General features: G+C 44.6%; 1 protein-coding gene across 1 annotated transcript in view; it reads left to right on the plus strand.

Moving 5' to 3' along the window:
- Positions 1-13,753: 13,753 nt before the first annotated feature.
- Positions 13,754-21,072, plus strand: part of LOC130120410 (immunoglobulin kappa light chain-like) — a 31,837-nt gene continuing 24,518 nt past the window's right edge. The window contains exons 1-3 of the mRNA XM_056288948.1: positions 13,754-13,774; positions 16,990-17,161; positions 17,271-17,381. Coding sequence (XP_056144923.1) covers positions 13,754-13,774; positions 16,990-17,161; positions 17,271-17,381 — 304 coding nt within the window. The remainder of the gene's footprint in view (positions 13,775-16,989; positions 17,162-17,270; positions 17,382-21,072) is intronic.

Below are 21,072 nucleotides of genomic sequence, written 5' to 3' on the forward strand. Positions count from 1 at the left end.
CATGACCGGTTTGGCGGTGGGTCAGTGATGGTCTGGGGAGGCATATCCTTGGAGGGCCGCACAGACCTCTACGTGCTAGCCAGAGGTACCATGACTGCCATTAGGTACCGGGATGAGATCCTCAGACCCATTGTCAGACCATATGCTGGTGCAGTGGGCCCTGGGTTCCTGCTCATGCATGACAATGCTCATCCTCATGTGACCAGAGTGTGTCAGCAGTTCCTGTATGTCGAGGGCATTGATGCTATGGACTGGCCTGCACGTTCCCCAGACCTGAATCCAATCGAGCACCTCTGGGACATCATGTCTCGTACCATCCGCCAACGCGATGTCGCACCACAGACTGTCCAGGAGTTGACCGATGCCCTGATCCAGGTCTGGGAGGAGATCCCTCAGGAGACCATCCGTCGTCTCATCAGGAGCATGCCCAGACGTTGTAGGGAGTGCATACAGGCACGTGGAGGCCACACACACTACTGAGCCTCATTTTGAATCGTCTTGAAGAATTTCCACAGAAGTTGGATCAGCCTATGTTCTCATTTTCCACTTTGATTTTGAGTATGATTCTGAATCCAGACCTTAATGGGCTAATGATTTTGATTTCCATTGATTATTCTCAGGTTATTTTGCTCTAAACACATTCCTCTGTCTAATAAATAAAGATTTTCAGCTGAAATATTTCATTCATCGAGGTCTATATTGTGTTTTTAGGTGTTCCCTTTATTTTTTTGAGCAGTGTATATATATATATATATATATATATAGAGAGAGAGAGAGAGAGAGAGAGAGAGAGAGAGAGAGAGAGAGAGAGAGAGAGAGAGAGAGAGAGAGAGAGAGAGGGAGAGAGGATGCAGCTTGAAAAATGAAGCACAATTAAAAAAAATCTCTTTCCGCTCCTCACCTGTAGGTGGTGGTGTTGTACAATGACTTGGCCACGGCCGGTGACCGCTGCGCGTGCCTGAACGTGCGCATGCGCATTGTCTGTGACGAGACAGAGATTGTGTATAAAGTCACACTGAGGTTAGCTTAACCTTAAGTCATAATGGTTCAAGTCAGATAATGTACAAGTTAAGGGAAATGGCAGTGATGGGCAACATATGAGAGGTTTTGTTCTTGCTGCTTTATGGCCAACCTGCTCTCACAAAACAATCTCCATCTTGGCAGGAAAGGCACTTTGTATGTCCATGGAGTCTCACAGCCATGAACACAACACGCGTGTGGTTTGAATGCTACAAGTCCTACTCGAGCCATTAAGGAAATGTCACATCATTAGTCATCATGTGTGACTCATGTTTTGTGTTTCTTGTCTCTTCTCCCGCGTATTTGAATGGTGTGACGTCAGACTCCCCCGTGTGCACGTGTAGTCTGTCCATCTGTCAGGTCTACATGGTGGTGGTGGTGGTGGTGGTGGTCACGTGGCTCAAGTCCTGGGCTGTTCCGGTGGCATCTGGACACTGCTTGGAATCCTCATCATCATATTCTTCATGTATCTTATAATTCCATTATAATTGTGTTATCCTCTTCCAGTGTTGTGTTGTGTACATTGTGTAAACACAACATCATTGCTCGTTGTCAGTCCTGGGAGAGAGATCCTCCTCTGTTGCTCTCCCTGAGGTTTCTTCCTGCTTTTTCTCCCCGTTAAAGGGATTTATTTGCTTGTTTGTTTGTTTGTTTGTTTGTTTGTTTGTTTGTTTGTTTGTTTGTTTGTTTGTTTGTTTGTTTTAGGGAGGTGTACCTTATCCTATGCCAGGGTGTAAGGACAGCATGTTGTGTTGCTGTAAAGCCCAGTGGGGCAGATTCGTGATCATGGCCTATACAAATAAACTTGACTTGACTAAGTCCGTGTTTTGGGGCCATCTCTTGTACCATTGCATCTTGCCTTCATAGGATTGTCCCATCAAGCTGCCATTGTTCTTTGTGTTGTGCAAGATAATCACGACACACAAAAGACAAAGGCGGCAGAAGGTTGACTCGTGTGTCAAGTGGGGTCATGTAAGTGGAGTCATAATGTCCCACTGCGACAACTCCGCCCTTATTACCGCCCTGTTCTGCTGGGTGACGGTAGACAGGTGCAGCACACACCAACCCCAGGGAGACACGAAGAAGTTGTCAGTGACGTCACACAGATGAACAGTCCAATAAAACCAGAACACGTTTTACAGCCACTAAAACGTCTGACGTCATCACTGAATAACAGGACATATTTATGACTTTAGTATGGCATGACACCACACTAGAACGACCGAGACGGTCATTATGACCGTTTTGGATTTTCCGAGTTCAATAACTTTACCCACAACTTTACCCATAACTTAACCCACAGCAGTGCAACATACAGACAAAAACACACTGCAAGAACACACACATTCAACTAACACATATGTCCAAACCGAAAAATACAAAATAAACACGTTTTTTTTCACTGCCTTCTCACCTTTAAGAACGACCAAGACGGTCATTATGACCGTTTCGGATTTTCAAAGTTTAATAACCATGCAGGTGGCTGGTGTGACGGAGGAAGACGCAGAAGACAGGAAAACATGAGAACGGATGATCCGCTATGGCGACCCCTACCGGGAGCAGCCGAAAGTAGTAGTAGTAGAATAACTTTGTAAAAAAAAAAAAGAAAGAAAAAGATACAGACCTGCCGCTCCCTGAATGCTCCTAAAATTACATATATTTGCATTAGAAAGAGTTTTAGATCAATTGCACAGAAAAAGGTTACAAGACCTGTAATAAATGAAAGATGGTTATCATTTTGAAGGTCCTGTCACGTGTTTAACTTGACCTACTCACGGGTGTACGTGCAGTGCGTGTGACGTATACAGGAAGTGAGACGCGCATGTTATGAAGGTTGTATGTTGGATGAACGCTAGTAAAAGCTATACAGTTAAGAACCTACGAAGTCGGCTCATTCTTGAATTATTCTTATGTCAGTAAGACAAGGCGTCTACGGACATTACATGGTGTCAGAATAGTCTGTGTATCTGAACACGAGCGGTCATGCCGAAGTTTAATCCGCCGAGTGAATTCCAGTTTGAATGCCCCGTTGAATGGCCGGAGTGGAAACAGCGGTTTTGGCGCTTCAGGCTCGCGACAAAGCTGGATAAAGACGACGGGGAGATTCAAGTGAGTTCGCTGATTTATGCAATGGGAGGCGAGGCTGAAAAGATATTCAGCTCGTTTGACTTCGCGGCGGAGGGTGATGAAGTGGACTATGATGTCGTACTGAAAAAGTTCGACGACTACTTTATTCCCCGCCGTAACATCATACATGAGAGGGCGTGCTTCTATCAACGTAGCCAGCAGCCAGGAGAGACAGCGGCGATGTACATCCGGGCATTGTATGAGCTGTCTGAACACTGTGAGTTTGGGGACAAGAGGGATGAACATATCAGAGATCGTCTGGTGGTGGGCATACAAGACAAAGTGCTCTCCCGTCAGTTCCAGCTCACAGCGGACCTTACTCTGGTGAAAGTCATTGAACAAGTGCGCCAGGCGGAGGCAATAACAAAGCAGCTCAGCCTCCAAGCTAACCAACCAGAGGCCCAGCTGGCTAACGTCAATGTTGTCCGACGGCGGGACGGACGCCAAAAGAAAAAGGGCGGACAGCGTCATGGTGGCGGCAGTCCTGCAACCAACAAAGTAGATGAATGCGGGAGGTGCGGCAAGACGCAGCACACCGATGAGCGGAAGTGTCCTGCAATGAACAGTAAGTGCAACAAGTGTCATAAAAAGGGACATTGGGAGCGTGTATGTCACTCTAAAGCGGTGAGAGAAGTCACTGAAGAGGTTAAACAGCTCTACTTTCTGGGAGAAGTTGGCAAAGAGAGCAGTCAGGAAGATTGGACTGTTAGTTTAACAATAAGTGATGTACCAATAACCTTTAAACTTGACACAGGGGCTGACGCTACTGTTATCAACCAAGGGACATTTAAAAAGCTGAAGCCAAACATAAAACTGGGACCTCCTGACACATGCTTCATAAGCCCAGGTGGAAACATCAGCTGCATAGGACAATTTCAGGCCACAACCAAATACAAGGAGAAACAATACTCCTTTCCAGTGTATGTGATCAAGGGGAGAGGCAGCTGTCTGCTGAGTCGTCCAGAGGCAGTGGAGATGGGTCTAGTGAAGCGGATGGATGAAGTCAGTGGAGTTTTCGGTTCAAGTGGACTGCTGAAAACAGACCCAGTGAAAATAGCTCTGGTGGAGGATGCCCAGCCATACGCGGTGCATACAGCCAGACGGATACCGCTGCCACTTGTACCACTGGTTAAGAAAGAACTGCAGCGCATGGAAAATGAGGGCATTATTGAAAAAGTGACTCAGCCCACAGAATGGTGCGCCGCTATGGTGCCGGTGCTGAAACCGAACAAGAAAGAGGTTTGCTGCTGCGCTGACCTCAGGAGGCTGAATCGAGCGGTGAAACGTGAGAAATACGTGCTGCCCACTATGGAGGAAATAATGCCAAGGCTTGCAGGGTCAAAGTTCTTCACAACGTTGGATGCAGCAAGTGGGTTTTACCAGATCCCCTTGCATGAAGACAGCAGGGGGCTCACCACTTTCATCACCCCATTTGGGAGGTATGCTTTCTGCCGCCTTCCATTTGGTATAACGAGTGCTCCAGAGATTTTCCAGAGAAAGATGGCGGAAACTCTGACCGGGCTAGAGGGCACAGAGGTGTACATGGATGACATCCTTATACATGGAGAGACTGAGGAAATCCATGACCGGCGCCTAGCAGAGGCGCTGGGGGTCATTGAAACAGCAGGTCTCAAACTGAACCAAGCGAAATGCAAGTTCAAACAGAAACAAGTCCGCTTCCTTGGTCACGTCATCGACGAGGCAGGCATCAGACCTGACCCGGACAAAGTGGCCGGAATAGAGAACTTTGCTCAGCCCCAGAACGTGACGGAACTCAAGAGGTTCCTCGGGATGGTGAACTATTTGGCAAAATACGTCCCAGAGCTGTCCACGGTAGGTCAGCCGCTTTATGGACTGCTTAAAGCGATGACAGAGTGGCTGTGGGGACCTGCACAGAACACAGCATTCCAAGACCTTAAAGCAGCACTCGCCACCGCCCCGGTACTCACCTTTTATGACGTCACTAAGGCTACGGTGGTGTCAGCAGATGCCAGCAGCTACGGGCTGGGGGGCGTTCTGCTCCAGCAGCACGGGGAACACTGGAAGCCCGTGGCCTACTGCTCCCGATGGCTGAGTGATGCAGAGACAAGGTACGCACAGATCGAGAAAGAGTGCTTAGCCAGCGTCTGGGCATGTGAAAGGTTCGAGAAGTACTTGTTTGGGCTTGACAATTTCAGACTTGTCACCGATCATAAACCACTGGTGCCTCTCCTGAACAGCAAAGACTCGGATAATGTGCCCGTTAGGTGCCAGAGACTGTTAATGAGGCTGATGCGTTTCAATGCAGTGGCTGAATACGCACCAGGAAAAACGTAAGCTGTGGCTGACGCACTCTCCAGAGGCCCAGAGCAGTGCTACGGAGATGGTGCTTCTCATGATGATGTTGCAGCGCACATTGATGCCATCGTGTGCCAGGTGCCTGCCACACCTCAAAGGATGCAGGAGTTAAAACAGAGCACGGATGGGGATCTGTAGCTCCAGACAGTGTTGGGCTTCATCAGACACGGCTGGCCTGAGTATGTCGATAAAGTGCCAGAGACAGTCAGAGACTTTTATCAGGTGAGAGGGGAGTTATCTGAGATAGATGGTTTAGTCATCAGAGGCAGTCGTATCGTCATTCCCACAGAGATGAGGAAGGTGATCTTAGAGAGAATACACGACGGGCACCAGGGGATAGTTAAGTGCAGAGAGAGAGCTAGCCAGTCAGTGTGGTGGCCCAAAATGACAGAGCACATTACAACAAAGATACAGTAATGTCAATTCTGCAGAGAACACAAGAACACACAGAGAAAAGAGCCTTTAATGTCAAGTGAGCTCCCATCCAGACCATGGCAGAAAGTTGGCATAGACCTGTGTGAGTACAAAAAGCAAAACTACTTGATAGTGTCTGACTATTATTCCAGGTTTTTGGAGATCCTAAATCTACCAACAACTACTAGCAGTCAGGTTGTAGCTAGGCTGAAGGCTACATTTGCACGTTTTGGTATCCCTGAAATTGTAGTTAGCGATAATGGGCCACAGCTAGTTTCAGAAGAGATGAGGAGGTTCAGTGAGGATTATGATTTCATCCATGTGACTTCAAGCCCACACTACCCCCAGAGTAATGGACAGGCAGAGAGGGCTGTTTAGATAGCCGAAAGCATATTAAGACAGGAAGACCCTCTCCTCGCCCTGTTGACATACAGAGCTACACCCTCTTCTTCCACTGGAGCCAGTCCAGCGGAATTGCTCATGGGTAGGAGACTCAGAACCACCTTACCCACATTGCAGCATAACCTGAAACCGGCCTGGCCTAAAGAGGAACTGATCAAAACCGCTGACGCCGCAGCCAAATCGAGGCAGGCTTTCTACTACGACCGCAGGAACGGCGTGCGGACACTGCGCCCACTGAACTCGGGTGACGCAGTACTCACCAAACCTGATGGACAGAAAACATGGACAATGCCAGCAGTTGTTCACAGTCAGAGCTCCACTCCCAGATCCTACATAGTGGAGACAGCTCAAGGTGAACATTACAGAAGGAACAGGCGCCACCTGTTGGCCACACCCAAAACACTCACCTTTGACAGCAGGGATCCTGACCATGTCACTCCAGGGGAGAATGGAAACACGGATGAGTCCCGAGCAGCAGAAATGCCAACTTCCACACCATATGGTACACGCTCTGGCAGGGTGAGCAAGCCAGCAATCCGGCTGGATTTGTGAGGCGTATGGACTTGTGTACTGTGGGGGATTTTTTATTTTTTTTTTGTGAAAAGGGGGGTGATATACAGGTTAGAAAATCATCTTAGAGGGGGAGATGTAATGAATGAAAGATGTTATTATTTTGAAGGTCCTGTCACGTGTTTAACTTGACCTACTCACGGGTGTACGTGCAGTGCATGTGACGTATACAGGAAGTTAGACGCGGATGTTATGAAGGTTGTATGTTGAACGGACGCTAGTAAAAGCTACACAGTTAAGAACCTACGAAGTCGGCTCATACTTGAATTATTCTTATGTCAGTAAGACAAGGCGTCTACGGACATTACAATGTCAGTCGGTACTTCTGTTGTTTTCTTTTGATTATTTTATTGAGAGATATGTAAACTAATGTCTTTGCATGTGTGATGTGCCTGTTATAATGCAGGCCAGGGTTTTTCCTTGGATTGGGAAGATCGCGCTTGGTGTTTCATCCCCCAAGATGGCGAGCCACCTATAGGAGCCCTGCTGGATCCACGTGGTCTGTCTGCGGCTTCAGACGGCTCATTCTCAGGACAGCAGCCTACAGATTCGAGCACCTGGATTGTGGTAGGACTGACATTTCCAGTTTGTTACTGCAAAACGCAGTTGGACTCAGTGGACCAACAACGGACTTTCCAAAGAGGACGGATTATAGCCTACATTGATTGTTGATTTTGATTGTTGATCTGATATTGTATTGTTAATTGCTGTATCGGCTGAGTTTATTACTCATTCATACTGTTCATGGGGTAATGCAATTGTGTTACTTTTGGCATTCTGATTTACTGGTTAAGTAACTTAGGTTAATGGAAATTAGAACTGAAACTTAAAGGCCTAAGGGAACAAAATATAACATAAAACAAATTAATATAATTTGTCAACTCAAACAAGAGATAACTTCAAATTAGAATTAAAAGGATTTTAAATTAGAACTAAAATATCTATCTAAAATTTCTGAAACTCAAAATAGTGGTTGAATAAGGGTTAAATCATAAAACAAGAGGTTTCAAGGAATTTATCCATTCTCACAGTGTTATTGTGTAATTGTGTATGTTTCTCTGTCTATGTTTACAATTCTTTATATACGTAAAAACAAGCCGGTAGTTCAACCTTTATCCCTGGTCTGTGGTCTGCAATCATTTGATGCTAGTTATAAACTGCTCCTAGGAACCTAGAACTGGTCCTAGTCAACTGTCAACATCTACAGTGCTACACATGCAGATGAGAGACATGTAGGTGTGATGGGTGTCACTGAGTGACAGGAGTTGAGTCTGTCCTTATAAACCACTGAGTGGGACTGATGCACAGAGTCTCCTCCATGCAGACCTGCCTTTGTTTAGCTGCTACTGATAAAGAACTGTTGTCTTCACACTGATGCTGAAAATAAGCTTTTGCTTTACCGTGGCCAAACAAATATTTAACTGGACTTTCCCATTCTCACGGCAACTTCGGTTTTATGATCTGCTCTGTTCATAATGTTTGGGCACAACCTCAATTTATTATTATTATTATTATTATTATTATTATTATTATTATTATTATTATTATTGTTATTGTTAATTATTTCCAGTGTTTTCTGTTTCCTCCAAAAAACGTTTCCCTTGGGATTGAGACTATTTCTCACTACACATACAACCAAATAGTTTTAACACCAGAAATGTTAAAATTGGACACAATATTGACAAATGATAAAAATCAAAAGAAAAATTCGGTCATTCTAAAATATGACTGCTTTTATTAAACTTTAAATAAATGTCAGGATGATATTTTGAAAAGATATTTGGGCAGCAAATTCTCAATGTTGTTAAGTAAAACTTCTGCTTTCAAAACTGAACAAAATATATTCTAATTTGTAACTTTTCAAGGAATGTTTTTAATTTTGAATTTGATTATACGTTTTATAATTACCACTAAATAAATATATAACTTGATAGAAAAAAAAATCCAGTAAATATGTCAATAGGAGATTATTTTGTACACAAAACCAACGAAAATATTTTAAGCGGCAAATTCTTACTTACATACTTGTTGTGGCAGTTTTATGTTAATTTATTTAAAGAAGGTAATAATCACACCATTAATGATCAATTGATTTTAATTATTGCACCATGTAGGTGAACACATCATTAAACATGTTGGTGCATCAGGTTATATTTGGTTAAAATCATGATTCTTTACATTGCTCTCAAACAACAAGGCAACGTGACTGAAAACTCTGAAATCAGCAGTTTTCTAAACATATTGTGTGAAGCACCGACTTTTATCAATGGATGACCACATTTATTTTGTCCATTTTCTGAGGAGGCTAAACTCTGGTTTCAGAGGTTGGGGGATTCAGTAATTGTTCAAAGTAAATCTCACACTTTCATGTCATGTAGGATTTACTTTCCATTTTATTGAAATGGTACTTTTTGTGTGATCATAGGATGTGAAGCATGTCCTTCAAATAAGAAGTGTCCTCTCTATGCAAATGAGCTTCCTGGTGAGACTGCTGTTAGTAGCAGATGTGTATATCATGTCCTGTGAGGACACACCGTCTTGTGTGTGCTCCAGCCACTTATTACAGTAGTCACCACCACCTTCTGTGACTAATGCCAAGTTAGATGAAGAAGAAATGATCTTGGATTATTGACCTGAGAAAGAGTCTAAAAACATTCCTAAAACCATAAGGAGTTGTCTCTTTAATACACGTGTTGTCATGTTGTGGTGTTGTTGACTTTGAGCTCGTACCGTTCACACCCATTTATAGAAATACTATTCATGATCCAACTCAAACTGCTCTCGTGGGGACTTCTTTTGTGGACAAATATGAGCTGCCCTATCTACGGTGCCATGAACAAGGATTTGCCCCTTCCTGGTTTCCTCTATTTTGGCATATTTGTCAAACTTATTTGATTCAGATCTTCATACAAAATGTAATAGGACGAAGAGAACCCGAGTAAACACACAATCCAGTTGTTAAATGATCTTTTTATCTATTTAAGGAGAACGGTTATCCAACACCAACTGACCCTGTGGGAACAAGTAATTGCCCCCTTAGTTGCTCCATCAACCAACGAAGCAAATGTCATGGATCACTGGGTTCAGGTGGAGCAGACACACCCAGGCTTGATGCCTGCAGCCCTGTTGAGGCTAAACACCACTTATATAAAACCTGACCATCATTGTGACGTAGCTACAAGGTATCACCAGGCAGCACACTATGCTGCTATCAGAAGAACCTCCAGAAGAGGAGAGAAACAAAGTGGTGAGGTATCTCAGTCTGGAAAGGGCTACAAAGCCATCTGCAAGTCTCTGGGACTCCAGAGAACCACAGTGGAGCCATTCTCTCCACATGGAGAGACATTGAACAGTGGTGAATGTGGCCCTGTATGTGTGTGTGCTGACCTATCAAGCTCTGCTTCTAGCTGGCAGTAGACTGCATAGGCTACAATATCCTGCTGCCCACAGCGCCCTCTGGTGGCCATTTTCCATATGGTCAGCCTATATAAGCTGCTCCAACCACCATTTTCCTTTGTCATGTAAGTTTAAAGGCCTGTTATGAATATCACTTGTGTGTGTGTGTGTGTGTGTGTGTGTGTGTGTGTGTGTGTGTGTGTGTGTATGTGTGTGTGTGTGTTGTGACTATGTCTGATCCATTGTACTGCTGTAACATGGGTGTTTATGGGCTGCAGCGTTGTCGGGTGCTGTGCTGAACTGTGTCTCCGTCTTTTGCCATGTGTGGAGTTCTTGATAGACACATATAAATTGTGCGTCCTGCCTTGCTGTAGTTGTGTCCTGCAGTGTGCCGCCTACAGAATGCCACTTCTCAAGCCCCCTGAGAGTTTTTAGGCAACTCTCCTTCACATTGTCTTTCCAGTTACACATTGTGTCTTTTTAATATGTGTAAAATAATGAAACACAGCCCACTGACGTAGAGGACAAGGTCAGGTCCTTCCCCTCCAGGGCCGTCACTTCATTGCTTTGTCATTGACAAAGTGGTCAATTCTGAAGGGTTCAGTGTGTAACAGTCTTGCAGATACTGAACGATGAAGTTCAGACAACACGTCACTTAATACATTTGGAAATCCTCCAAATCATTTGGGTACTGTCCTTAAAGAGACCTTTCTGTCCAGTCCTGTTGTGATATGCATTGTTCCACATGTTGTCAAGCCGTCATGGCACGCTGTAGCAAAACACTGCACAGTACTAAATATATATATATATATATATATATATATATATATATATATATATATATATATATATATATATATATACACTACCGTTCAAAAGTTTGGGATCACCCAAACAATTTTGTGTTTTCCATGAAAAGTCACACTTATTCACCACCATATGTTGTGAAATGAATAGAAAATAGAGTCAAGACATTGACAAGGTTAGAAATAATGATTTGTATTTGAAATAAGATTTTTTTTACATCAAACTTTGCTTTCGTCAAAGAATCCTCCATTTGCAGCAATTACAGCATTGCAGACCTTTGGCATTCTAGCTGTTGATTTGTTGAGGTAATCTGGAGAAATTGCACCCCACGCTTCCAGAAGCAGCTCCCACAAGTTGGATTGGTTGGATGGGCACTTCTTTGAGCAGATTGAGTTTCTGGAGCATCACATTTGTGGGGTCAATTAAACGCTCAAAATGGCCAGAAAAAGAGAACTTTCATCTGAAACTCGACAGTCTATTCTTGTTCTTAGAAATGAAGGCTATTCCATGTGAGAAATTGCTAAGAAATTGAAGATTTCCTACACCGGTGTGTACTACTCCCTTCAGAGGACAGCACAAACAGGCTCTAACCAGAGTAGAAAAAGAAGTGGGAGGCCGCGTTGCACAACTGAGCAAGAAGATAAGTACATTAGAGTCTCTAGTTTGAGAAACAGACGCCTCACAGGTCCCCAACTGGCATCTTCATTAAATAGTACCTGTTAGAGCCTGACAGTAAGTGGAGTCATAATGAGCTGAACTTGTTGTGCTCAGCTTGCTACCTCAGGTTTCCAGCTCACTAGATAACTCAGCTGTTGTTAGTGGTGCTCTTGCTTTCCTTTTGTCGTGTTCGTCTTCATTTAGGTCATGGGAGGCTATTAGCTTGAGCTGGGTGATTATGAAGTTAGCAATAATGGACGACACCGAGTCTGGGTCGCAGAACATCATGCACGGTGGAGATGGGACCACGACCGGCCGTTACATTTGGGAGCGCCTTATTTCTGCTGCCCGGATGCCGTGACCCTGCCTACCATGGTGGCCACACTTGAGTTAATGTGCAGTGATCATTCCCACGTGTTGCTCAGTAACACTGGCTTGTTGTTAGAGCTACTTCTTTCCGCCACACAGTGAAGAGCTTCTGCACGTGCAGGACAAACTGCCGCCACCTGGCGGTGTGGAGAAGGCGTCACAAAGGGACCTCCAACCAAGCTGTGGTCTAACTTCTGTTGTCCCACTGCAACAACTCCGCCCTTATTACCGCCCTGTTCTGCTGGGTGACGGTAGACAGGTGCAGCACACACCAACCCCAGGGAGACACAAAGAAGTTGTCAGTGACGTCACACAGATGAACAGTCCAATAAAACCAGAACACGTTTTACAGCCACTAAAACGTATGACGTCATCACTGAATAACAGGACATGTTTATGACTTTAGTATGGCATGACACCACACTAGAACGACCGAGGCGGTCATTATGACCGTTTCGGATTTTCAAAGTTTAATAACCATGCAGGTGGCTGGTGTGACAGAGGAAGACGCAGAAGACAGGAAAACATGGGTACGGATTATCCGCTATGGCGACCCCTACCGGGAGCAGCCGAAAGTAGTAGTAGTAGAATAACTTTGTAAAAAAAAAAGAGAGAAAAAGATACAGACCTGCCGCTCCCTGAATGCTCCTAAAATTACATATATTTGCGTTAGAAAGAGTTTTAGATCAATTGCACAGAAAAAGGTTACAAGACCTACCTAAAACTATGAGACGGAACTTGAACAGAAGAACTAGTTTCTAGACCAGCCGCATATACTCGCACATGCATGGAAGTCAGTATGGTGGGTGACTCCATATGATGCATTGTAGCGACTGGGGGGGGCGGTCGCTCTGAATGTAGGCGGAGCTGTGCTGGGGGAGCGCAAGGACTCATGGGACTTTTAATGTTTGAGTTGGGATTGTTGTTGATTGTGTTGAATTGTTTGCGGGTTCGGGTGTCCTGCTCATGTTGGGGTGTGTTGTTGTTGGGGGTTTGACTCGGACTGGGTAGAGGACTGTTACCCACTGACTGACCTTATGAGCGAGACTCAGACTGGTGTCCCCAGTTGCGGCACCGAGGGGAAACCGGTGTGTTGGTGTCTTTGGCTGGTGTGTGAATAAAAAGCACCCCGGGGTCGTGCGGTGTACGGGGCACGGGAGGTGGGACTAAAAGAGAGCTCTGCCTCTCCACTCGTTTTTCCGTTTCAAAGGTGGCTGCAGTTTCAAGGGGTCGTTGCGTAATAGACGCTGGTCGGATGTGTAATAGTCTGGTTATTCTAGCCAACATGTACGCTCCCATTTGAAGGTCGAGTCAAGATGGCGACTCGTGCGGTCACTGGGAGAAGGGTCCAGCTGCGGCCTGGAGCCACCTCCAGTCACGCCCACATCCAGTCACGCCACCTTCCCCGAGAAGGGTCCTGGTGTGGCCTGGAGCCACCTCCAGTCACGCCCACATCCAGTCACGCCCACATCCAGTCACGCCCACCTCCAGTCACGCCGCCTTCCCCGAGAAGGGTCCGGCTGCGGCCTGGAGCCACCTCCAGTCACGCCCACATCCAGTCACGCCCACCTCCAGCCGCGCCCCCTTCCCCCTGCACTCGAGCCAAGAAAGGTAACGGGCATTTGAGCTCAGAAGAACGTGGAAAGATTGAGCAATGGCGCAGCAGAAGCAGCAGGTAAGTAATCATTAGATGCGTCCATGTTAGTCTTGGCATGTGTGTGAGATGGAGAGGGGCGTTTGATGTAATTGCACAAATAAGTGAAATAATAAACATTTTAAATACAAAAGTTCTTTATTGCAGCGGTTTAACGTTAGCTAGGTTAGATGGTCGATGTTAGTCTTGGCGTACATGTGAGAGAGGTACCACAGTATACATAAGTTGATATTGTACAAATAGTAAACGCTATAGTGCAAGGTTCAATGTTACCAGCTTTAGGATCAATATTACCAGCTTTAGGATCAATGTTACCAGCTTTAGGATCAATGTTACCAGCTTTAGGATTAATGTTACCAGCTTTAGGATCAATGTTACCAGCTTTAGGTTAAATGTTACCAGCTTTAGGATCAATATTACCAGCTTTAGGATCAATGTTACCAGCTTTAGGATCAATGTTACCAGCTTTAGGATCAATGTTACCAGCTTTAGGATTAATGTTACCAGCTTTAGGATCAATATTACCAGCTTTAGGATTAATGTTACCAGCTTTAGGATTAATGTTACCAGCTTTAGGATCAATGTTACCAGCTTTAGGATTAATGTTACCAGCTTTAGGATCAATATTACCAGCTTTAGGATTAATGTTACCAGCTTTAGGATCAATATTACCAGCTTTAGGATTAATGTTACCAGCTTTAGGATTAATGTTACCAGCTTTAGGATCAATGTTACCAGCTTTAGGATTAATGTTACCAGCTTTAGGATTAATGTTACCAGCTTTAGGATCAATGTTACCAGCTTTAGGATCAATGTTACCAGCTTTAGGATCAATGTTACCAGCTTTAGGATCAATGTTACCAGCTTTAGGATCAATGTTACCAGCGTTAGGATTAATGTTACCAGCTCTAGCGACTAATGCTATTGAAGCTAGCTTAACGCTAGTTTAGTTAATACCAGCTGCCAGTAAGAGGTGAGTGAGTGAGTGAGTGAGTGAGTGAGTGAGTGAGTGAGTGAGTGAGTGAGTGAGTGAGTGAGTGAGTGAGTGAGTGAGTGAGAGACGATGGCTATTATTACAATATTCTTAGTAATATTTTTTTTAATTAGAGATTTAAATAACATGATGGAAATGTTTTCACTGTAAAAAATATTTCACACATTTTACGTACTTTATTTTTAATTCTCTACTTGATTGACTGGGCTCTTGATACAAGGACTAACTTTAAACTATAGCTTGTGGCTGTAAAAGGTTTGTTTACACTGGTAATGTTTGTAAACACTGGAGTAAAATGGATCAAGCCACAGATAAATCAGTTTAAAATTGTATGTGGATATAGCCCACACTGATAGGGTCCAAAATTCACTGCTTGGGCTTTAAGGTTTACACCGTTTATGAATTTTCCTATAACAGGAAGTTAGTACATGAGGGACATTTTACATTGTTACACAGGAAATATACACACAAGTGACTTTATTCACCTGACACCCTGACGAAGACATATTCACACCTGACACCCTGATGAAGACATATTCACACCTGACACCCTGATGAAGGCATATTTACACCTGACACCCTGGTGAAGGCATATTTACACCTGACACCCTGGTGAAGGCATATTTACACCTGACACCCTGATGAAGACATATTCACACCTGACACCCTGATGAAGACATATTCACACCTGACACCCTGATGAAGGCATATTCACAGACCTCATATCCAGTGAGTCCATAGTGTTGAACTTGTTTTCTCCAATCCTCTTCCTTTGTGGATTAGGGCCTCCCAAGTATTTTTATATATCTATAATTCATATTGTATGCAGGACTCAAAGTAACCATACAATGGTTTTTCCATAGTCTGTGCTGTATGTGGTCCTGGACGCCCCCTTTGATTTTACTGAGGTATTCAATTCAATTCAATTCAATTATATTGTCATTATAAACAATGTGCGGGCACATGTTAAAAATGAAATGAGGGCTGTGGCTTCACCAATCAGTGCAAGACAGACACAGACAAACACAGCAAACACAGTATAAGATATACACACATGAAGACCAAAAGCTAAAATAAGTTAAAAGAGAGCTGGAGTACAACATATTTAAAAATATCTACAGACATCCAGTGGGTAGCCAGGTTCAGGTGGGCAACAGCTTGTGGAAAGAAGCTGTTTTTGAGCCTGGTAGTTTGGGCTCTGAGGCTCCTGTAGCACCTCCCAGAGCACAGGGGGCAGAACAGTCCATGGTTGGGGTGGGTGGGATCTCTGCTGATGCTCAGACCCCTTCCAAGGCAGCGTTTGTGATAAATGTCTTGTATGGCTGGGAGCTGGGTACCGGTGATGTGCTGGGCCTCCTTGACGACCCGCTGCAGAGCTTTCTGGTCTACTGAGGAGCAGTTGCCATACCACATGGAGGTGCAGATGGTCAGGATGCTCTCTATGGTGCAGTGGTAGAAGTTGGGGAGAGTTTTGGGGGGTAGACGGGCGCTCCTCAGACTCCTCAGGAAATGCAGGCGTTGTTGGGCCTTTTTCACAAGGGCCTGGGTGTTTAATGTCCACGAAAGGTCCTCGCTGATGTGGACTCCAAGGAATGTAAAGCTGGAGACACGCTCCACTTCCACCCCATTGATGTGTATGGGGGAGTGGCTGCTGCTTCTAGACCTTCTGAAGTCCACAATCAGCTCCTTTGTCTTCTGCACATTAAGGACCAGATTGGTGGTAGTACACCATATATTTCAACTTGTGTGTTTCATTCTGTCATTATAGTGTTAGTGGTAGTGATGTGCAGGCTGACTCAGTATTTTGGGTTATACCTGTAGTTTTAGTCTGTTGGTGGGTCAATTCTTTGGCACATTTTTAAAAAATGGGTCGGGTGTGGGCTGTCCAGTTAAACCATTATAAAGTTGAGTAGCTTTGATTGGCTCCACGGCTAACCTGTGCATGACTATTTTGCAGTATTATAGAAAAACCTTCCTTTCATAATTCATACATTCAAATACATGTTGATAGTGTTCTGCATTACCCAGATTATATTATAACGTGAACCCCCCCCCCCCACACACACACACACACACCTATTCTGTCCCAGTCTCCTGTTCATATGCAGGTTTCAGGTGGCGTGAAGTCTGGTGCCACAGATATGGGACTTTCATGGCTAGCCTACCATTTGCCTATCACATTTATGAAACATCCTACAGAGATGTCCAAGTCGTTTTAACACTATTCTATGATATACTTCAGTCACCAGATATACTTCAGCTGCCACAGTGTCACCTGGAGGAAATACTCCTTGAAGTGGTCCTGCAGGACGGCAGTGGAGCTCTCCTGACCTTGGCCCTGCTGTGCTCACACTTCAGAAATGTAGTTGATGCTGACAATGTCAGGGGGCGAGCACATTTTAAGTGGCTTGATAGTAAGTGGGACAAAGTAATGATCCTGATGGTGGTTCACCCTTTGGGGTATGATGTTTATTTAAGGAAGCATAGTGCTCAGTTTTTAATGCTCACCATTTTTATATGCAGGTGTTTCTAGCTGGAGTCCATGTTCAGCAGACTACCAGAAAGTGCTCTACACAATGTGCACCCTGGAGACCTGTTTGCAGTGTGGAGAGGTCTACAGAAACTGCACACCGGGTATGCATTCAGTACTTGTAAACATGACTGTTTCAGTAGTCACTTGTTAGTAACAAAAGTGGAAAAAACACGAATACGTGTGCACTGTATGTATTGTATTATGCTGTATCCCAAATCCAGAGTATCCCCCCCCCCCCACAGGCTATGTTGGAGATGGCAGAAGGGGAAATCTGCGGGGGATCTACTCCGAGAATTCACCTACTGGGTTCTGCAGGGAATTCTGCAAATGATGTGCTGGGATGGATTAAAGCATTTTAATCAATACTAGTCAATGTAGAGTTAAATGAGACACGTCAGACCCGTGAGGCTTTACCAGGCTTGGCTATTACATCTCCATGATGTGTCACATACTACTTAAAAAGACACCTTCATGACACAATAGACACTGAGGCATCCAAAGCTGTTGTTGGTTGGTAGTCGGTAGTGTTTGTGATGTAACGAGCATCTACCTGCATCTGATGTGGCATGTTGTGCTCCCAAACACATCACAACTAGATTCACACGCCATGATATATTTAATGAAACGTGCTTCAAGCAGACAGTTAATTTAACACCACATAATAGTGGAGCACTTACTAGAATGACATGACAACGCTGCGCTGTCTCATTCGCCGTGTTACCAATTATGCAGCTTTGGGAGTGACGCGTGATGAGTAATGGAACGGTGACGAGTATGTGGGCGTGGCTGGAGGTGGGCGCGACTGGAGGTGGACGTGACTAGAGGTGGGCGTGACTGGAGGTGGGCGTGACTGGAGGTGGCCGCAGACGCAAATGTGCTTATGAGCACTGAAATAGTTCTAAACAACATTCTTTATCAAAAAGCTAAACCCATCTTTTTACTAACCTTAGCTAACTGAGAGGCAAACTTGCCTTGAGGTGTTTCTTCATGTCTGAAGTTGATGTCTTTACTGATGACAGCACCTGTATTTTAGGTTCGCACAAATTGCAGTCGACGTAATTGTTGTTATTGTGCACATTTTCTAACTGAAATTGATGGTGACGTTGCCAGGAACAGAATGCTAATTTTGGTGCTGATGAACCGCTGCTGCACCGCTGCTGCTTGCACCTTCCATCTTGACTCAACCTGTGAACGTAATGGTTCTGCCAGTTGCATACAAGAAACAAGCCAGGCCATTGGTTGGGTAGTGACCTCTAGTGGGTATACAGACAGAGCTGCTTGGATTCCTTCCACATGTATGTCGCGCCTTTTCATGAGTCAATAGCATTGGTTATCACATATATTTTTAAAAAATCGCGATTTTAAAATTGCCACATTTTAATGACGCAATCAAAATTTAATAAATTAATCATTGACAATGTAACTATCATCCAATTACACATTTTTTCAAGAGTAATGTGGTCTGATTATAGTTACTTTTTAATCTGATTACGTAATCCATTACATGTAATCCGTTACTACCCAACCCTGCTGGCACATATAGCTAAACCTAAAATAAATAGATGTCCAGGAGAACGAACGCCAGCTAGGATGACTCGGACCTGCCCGTCTACATGGGCTAGCCGTTAGCTTAGCCTTCCCCGCTTCCGCGTCCTGTCAGAACGCCCTCAGTGTTTCCTCTTCGGGTGCAGCTCCGGTCAGGGCCGTGATCCTTGGGCCTACAGGACTCAGCAGACCAGGCTCCCTCAGCCGATACAACGCCAGCTCTCCCAGCCAGACACCCTCGACACACCTCCCCGCACTCCACACGACAACACTAAAAACACAGTCAAGGCTGGGCGAGAATGCTGCCAGACCACCCTCGTAGTTATCGGAACTACCGGTCTGCCTGGACTAGCAGTTAGCTTAGCCTGCCCCGCTTCCGCGTCCTGTCAGAACGCCCTCAGTGTTTCCTCTTCGGGTGCAGCTCCGGTCAGGGCCGTGATCCTTGAGCCTACAGGACTCAGCAGACCGGGCTCCCTCAGCCGATACAATGCCAGCTCTCCCAGCCAGACACCCTCGACACACCTCCCCGCACTCCACACGACAACACTAAAAACACAGTCAAGGCTGGGCGAGACCGCTCCCAGACCACCCTCGTAGTTATCGGAACTACCGGTCTGCCTGGACTAGCAGTTAGCTTAGCCTGCCCCGCTTCCGCTTCCTGTCAGACCGTGCTCGGTGTTACCTCTTGAGGCACAGCTCCAGGCAGGGCCGTGGTCCCTGGGTCCACAGGACACAGCTGCCAATTGGGTCTGCAATTATTTTGTCACTTTCAAAAGAAATACTTGTGTGTGTATAGGAATAGTTGTGCCTCTGGCCCTAGAATCAAACTTGGAATGAAATGTGTCCCCTACCCAGCTCCTCTGGGTTCTTAAAACATCTTCCCTACGTAATTATGTCTCTTGAAGGAAGGCTACTCCTGCCCCCAGTTGATCCAGATGTGCCAGCACTTTATTCCTCTCCACAGACTGATTTAGCTTTCACATTCCAAGAAATAAAATGGACCTTTTTACCACTATTCCTAACCATGCTCATGATTTCCCATGTTGAATTGTAAAATACAGAGTATTATACCAGGGTACAGAATCATATTAAGTACAGAGCATTACAACAGGGTATGAATACTATTAAGTACCGAGTATTATAACAGGATACAGAACGCTATTAAGTACAGAACATTATACCAGGGTACAGAGTACTATTAAGTACAGAGTATTATACCAGGGTACAGAATCATATTAAGTACAGAACATTACAACAGGGTATGAATACTATTAAGTACCGAGTATTATACCAGGATACAGAATACTATTAAGTACAGAGTATTATACTAGGGTACAGAATACTATTAAGTACAGAGTATTATACCAGGGTACAGAATGCTATTAAGTAAAAGGAAAGTGTTACAATAAAAAGAATGAGTGTAATTAACAGTGATCAATAATAAAAGGGGAACTTTGAAGAAATGAGATACAAACAAAACAGAGGGTGGCGAAAAACAAAACAAAAACGAAACAAAACGAGAGATCGAGAGTGTGTTATACTGACTACCTGTTCATATTATACTTACCTGCAGTACCACCCCACACCCTAAGGAGGTACAGTTGAGCCCTAGGGTTATCAAGTTGATGAGTTGAGACATACACAGATTAAGTAGTAATAACGGAAATGACGACATGTGAATCTGGACACTTCCGTGAGGCTGAATAAAATCTGCGAAATCCGATTGACTTCTCCTTTACTCTCAAAACTCATACTGTCACTGCCTTTTCTAGTTCAACTGTGCGCATGCGCAACTCAAATATACGGTTGACCGAGATCGGGTAGTGACAGAGCAGTGGCGGTCGAGTGAGCTCGAGACCGAATAAGAGAGGGAGCGAGAATTTTTTTTTCTTTTTTTAAGATTTTGAATCACTGCAACCACGAGAGGTTATTGATCATACAGTCATAACTGTGCACAACAAATACATAAATATCAGGCTGATAGGTCCAGCAGTATGCAAGCTGAGCTGCTGACACACACACACACAAGCACACACAGACGCACGCGTATCAAACGTATCATCCTCTACAGGCTGCTGACTGGCCCAGATAATTATTGTAAACAGGAACAAAGGTGCATTTTTCTGGACGATTTTTTTTGCAAGTAGTGAATTTACAATAACGTCTCGTGGCAGTCAGAATAGCAACTATTGTTTAAAAATAGTTACTATAGTCTAATGTTTAGTGACTACACCCTTAAAATGAATA

The sequence above is a fragment of the Lampris incognitus genome, chromosome 11 (genome assembly GCF_029633865.1).
Source record: "Lampris incognitus isolate fLamInc1 chromosome 11, fLamInc1.hap2, whole genome shotgun sequence".
In the NCBI taxonomy this organism is placed as follows: Eukaryota; Metazoa; Chordata; class Actinopteri; order Lampriformes; family Lampridae; genus Lampris; species Lampris incognitus.